Source organism: Arachis stenosperma, chromosome 1 (assembly GCF_014773155.1).
Source record: "Arachis stenosperma cultivar V10309 chromosome 1, arast.V10309.gnm1.PFL2, whole genome shotgun sequence".
NCBI lineage: Eukaryota > Viridiplantae > Streptophyta > Magnoliopsida > Fabales > Fabaceae > Arachis > Arachis stenosperma.
Window position 1 is genome coordinate 2,449,106 of NC_080377.1, and position 2,502 is coordinate 2,451,607.

Consider the following 2,502-nt stretch of genomic DNA (forward strand, 5'->3'; position numbering starts at 1 on the left):
TACGTAATATGATGGATATTTTTTTTGAGTCTACTTTGTTAAATTTTAATAGAGTAATTACCTAAATAAGTTTTTAAAGTTTTTAAAATTAGATATTTTAATCACTCAAATTTTATAATACATAAAATAGTCTCTAATATTTATTTCTGTTAGATAATATATTTTTTCTATAATTTGATTCGAAGAGTGAAGTATAAAATAATTTTCTAAAAGTTAAAAAAATCATAAAATTAAAAAAATTGTATTGTGTAACAAAAATAAATATTAAAAATTATTTTGTATATTTTAAAATTTAAAAAACTAAAATATCTAATATTAAAACATTGGTGATTGATTTGTGTAATTATTCATTTTAATATTTTTGAGAAATTGATTATTGGTGTCTCTCTATATATATGTCCCGTATTCTTACTACTTTCAACTACCACAAAATCCTCTTGTTCCTTCCATAGTTGTTCTTTCTCTTCCACATTCATTATTATGACAAAGTTTAAGAATTCTCAAGTTATAGTGCTCTTTATCCTTCTTCTTCTCCTTGTAATCACACCCTTGTTACCTTCTTCTCTAAGACCCACCTACATGTACTTCATATCCAATTTCCTCATCATAGCACTTGGTGCCGAAGCAGGCCTTCTTACTATTATTTTGAGGCCGTTAAACGAAAGAAAACACGTTAATTTTATAGCTCAAAAGCCTCTTATTATCGTTGAAAAGCTCGAGAAGTTTGTTTGCGTCGCAAAAGTGGAAGAAAAGGCGCGAAATTGCGCTTCAATGCCGAGCATTTTCTTCATTGGAGGTGATGATGGAGATGAGGATTATGAATATGATTATGATGATGATGATTTGAAGGCCGAAGATGAGATTGGAGGAGTTGATAATGGGCAAGAACTGTTTGCAAAAGCTGAAGCATTTATTGGGAACTTCTACAAGCAATTGAAGATGCAAAGAGAAGAGTCTTGGATTCATCACAAGGCCTATTAGGATTTGCATTATTGCTTTCATTAAATTACAAGTTGTATGTTTAATTTTTATTTTTTACTTTTATGGGGTTTGTAGTATAGATGTTATAATAGAGATTTTAAATTTTTTGACTTTGATGATGAAGGTCAGGTGTATTTACTAGGCATTGTTATAATTAAATTATGGAGCCATTTAGATAAAGACGCTGAAAACGCCTTTTTATAAAGATGTTTTTTAATAATTAAAATTTAACACATATAATCGATTAAATTATGTTATTTTTGTCAAAATTAGGTTAGACAAATTAATTTGACCGAAAAATGGTAAATCAAATCTTGAACTGGTCTAATTTAATATTATTTTTTATAGAAAATGACTACAATATCCTATTATAGAAAATGAATAAAATACTTCTATTATATATATTAATTTTAAGAATCCTAAATTTTAGAATTTTTAAAATTAATATATATATATATATAATAAGGATATTGTAGTCATTTTTTATAAAAAAAAAATAATATTAATTTAGACCAGTTCAAGATTTGATTTACTATTTTTTCGGTTAAATCAATTTGTTTAGCCTAATTTTGACAAAAATAACAAGATTTAATCGATTATATATGTTAAATTTTAATTACTGAAAAACATCTTTAAAAAAAGACGTTTTAGACATCTTTATTTGAGTAACTTCCTTAAATTATATTATGTTCCAATAATGGAGAGAATTTTAGTGTGTATTTCATGCAAGAAAGAGATATGAGAAGAGAAAATGCCAAGAAATGAAAAAAAAAAAAAGAGAAAATCTTTCTTATATTTCAATTTTTTATTTCAATATTCACTTTTTTATTCTGGAATTGCTACTATTTTAACATTTAAATTCTAATATCAATTGTGGCTTGTGAGAGAGAATTCAATGGAAATGAGTAAATTTTCAGAAAACTTTATCTACAAAATCAAGACTTTCAAATTCTAAAACTCACTAAACAAGAAGGACCTTCTAATTTTTTTTTTTTTATTGAAAAGAAAAATCTCAACATAACAAAGTGGAGTGGAGCACAAAAGAGGTTCATTTTAAAGTTCTCATATCTACTTTATGCCCTACTAGAGACCTTTTTTTTGTGAATCATTAAGAGTATAAAAAGTTTAGATTTTTTTTACTTAATCTTCATTTATATACAAAATATTCAAACTTCTAATTCACTTTTAATTTGAATCATGTTAGTTGTTCAATTAACATTTACTTTTTATAATTTTTTTTATAAAGAGATGTCCTTAATGATGATATACAAAAATGAGATAGAAACATTATTTGACTAGGGCCCTTGCATATGATGTATTTTATTAGTATTTAATGGAGTTGTAGTTCTTTCCATTAGTACTACTTGAATCTGCTTTGATCTTTTTTTTTTTGAATAATGTTACATAGTCTAGTGAATATTATTAATTTTTGTCCATATTTAATTAGTAATAATTTGTATTTATATTTATAAGAACTTTGTATAAAAGAATATATATATAATTTGCACGTATATTTACTAG

The 2,502-nt window shown here is 24.7% G+C and overlaps 1 protein-coding gene across 1 annotated transcript; it reads left to right on the plus strand.

Annotated features, from left to right (window-relative positions):
• The first annotated feature begins 433 nt into the window (after positions 1-433).
• On the plus strand, positions 434-1,140 carry LOC130943995 (uncharacterized). Its single transcript, XM_057872111.1, has one exon. The coding sequence runs from the start codon at positions 481-483 to the stop codon at positions 979-981; it is 501 nt and encodes a 166-aa protein (XP_057728094.1). The 5' UTR covers positions 434-480; the 3' UTR covers positions 982-1,140.
• The last annotated feature ends 1,362 nt before the right edge of the window (positions 1,141-2,502 follow it).

Excerpts from the sequence above, each read along its gene's own strand:
- LOC130943995 (XM_057872111.1), top strand. The coding sequence starts at position 481 with ATGACAAAGTTTAAGAATTCTCAAGTTATAGTGCTCTTTATCCTTCTT.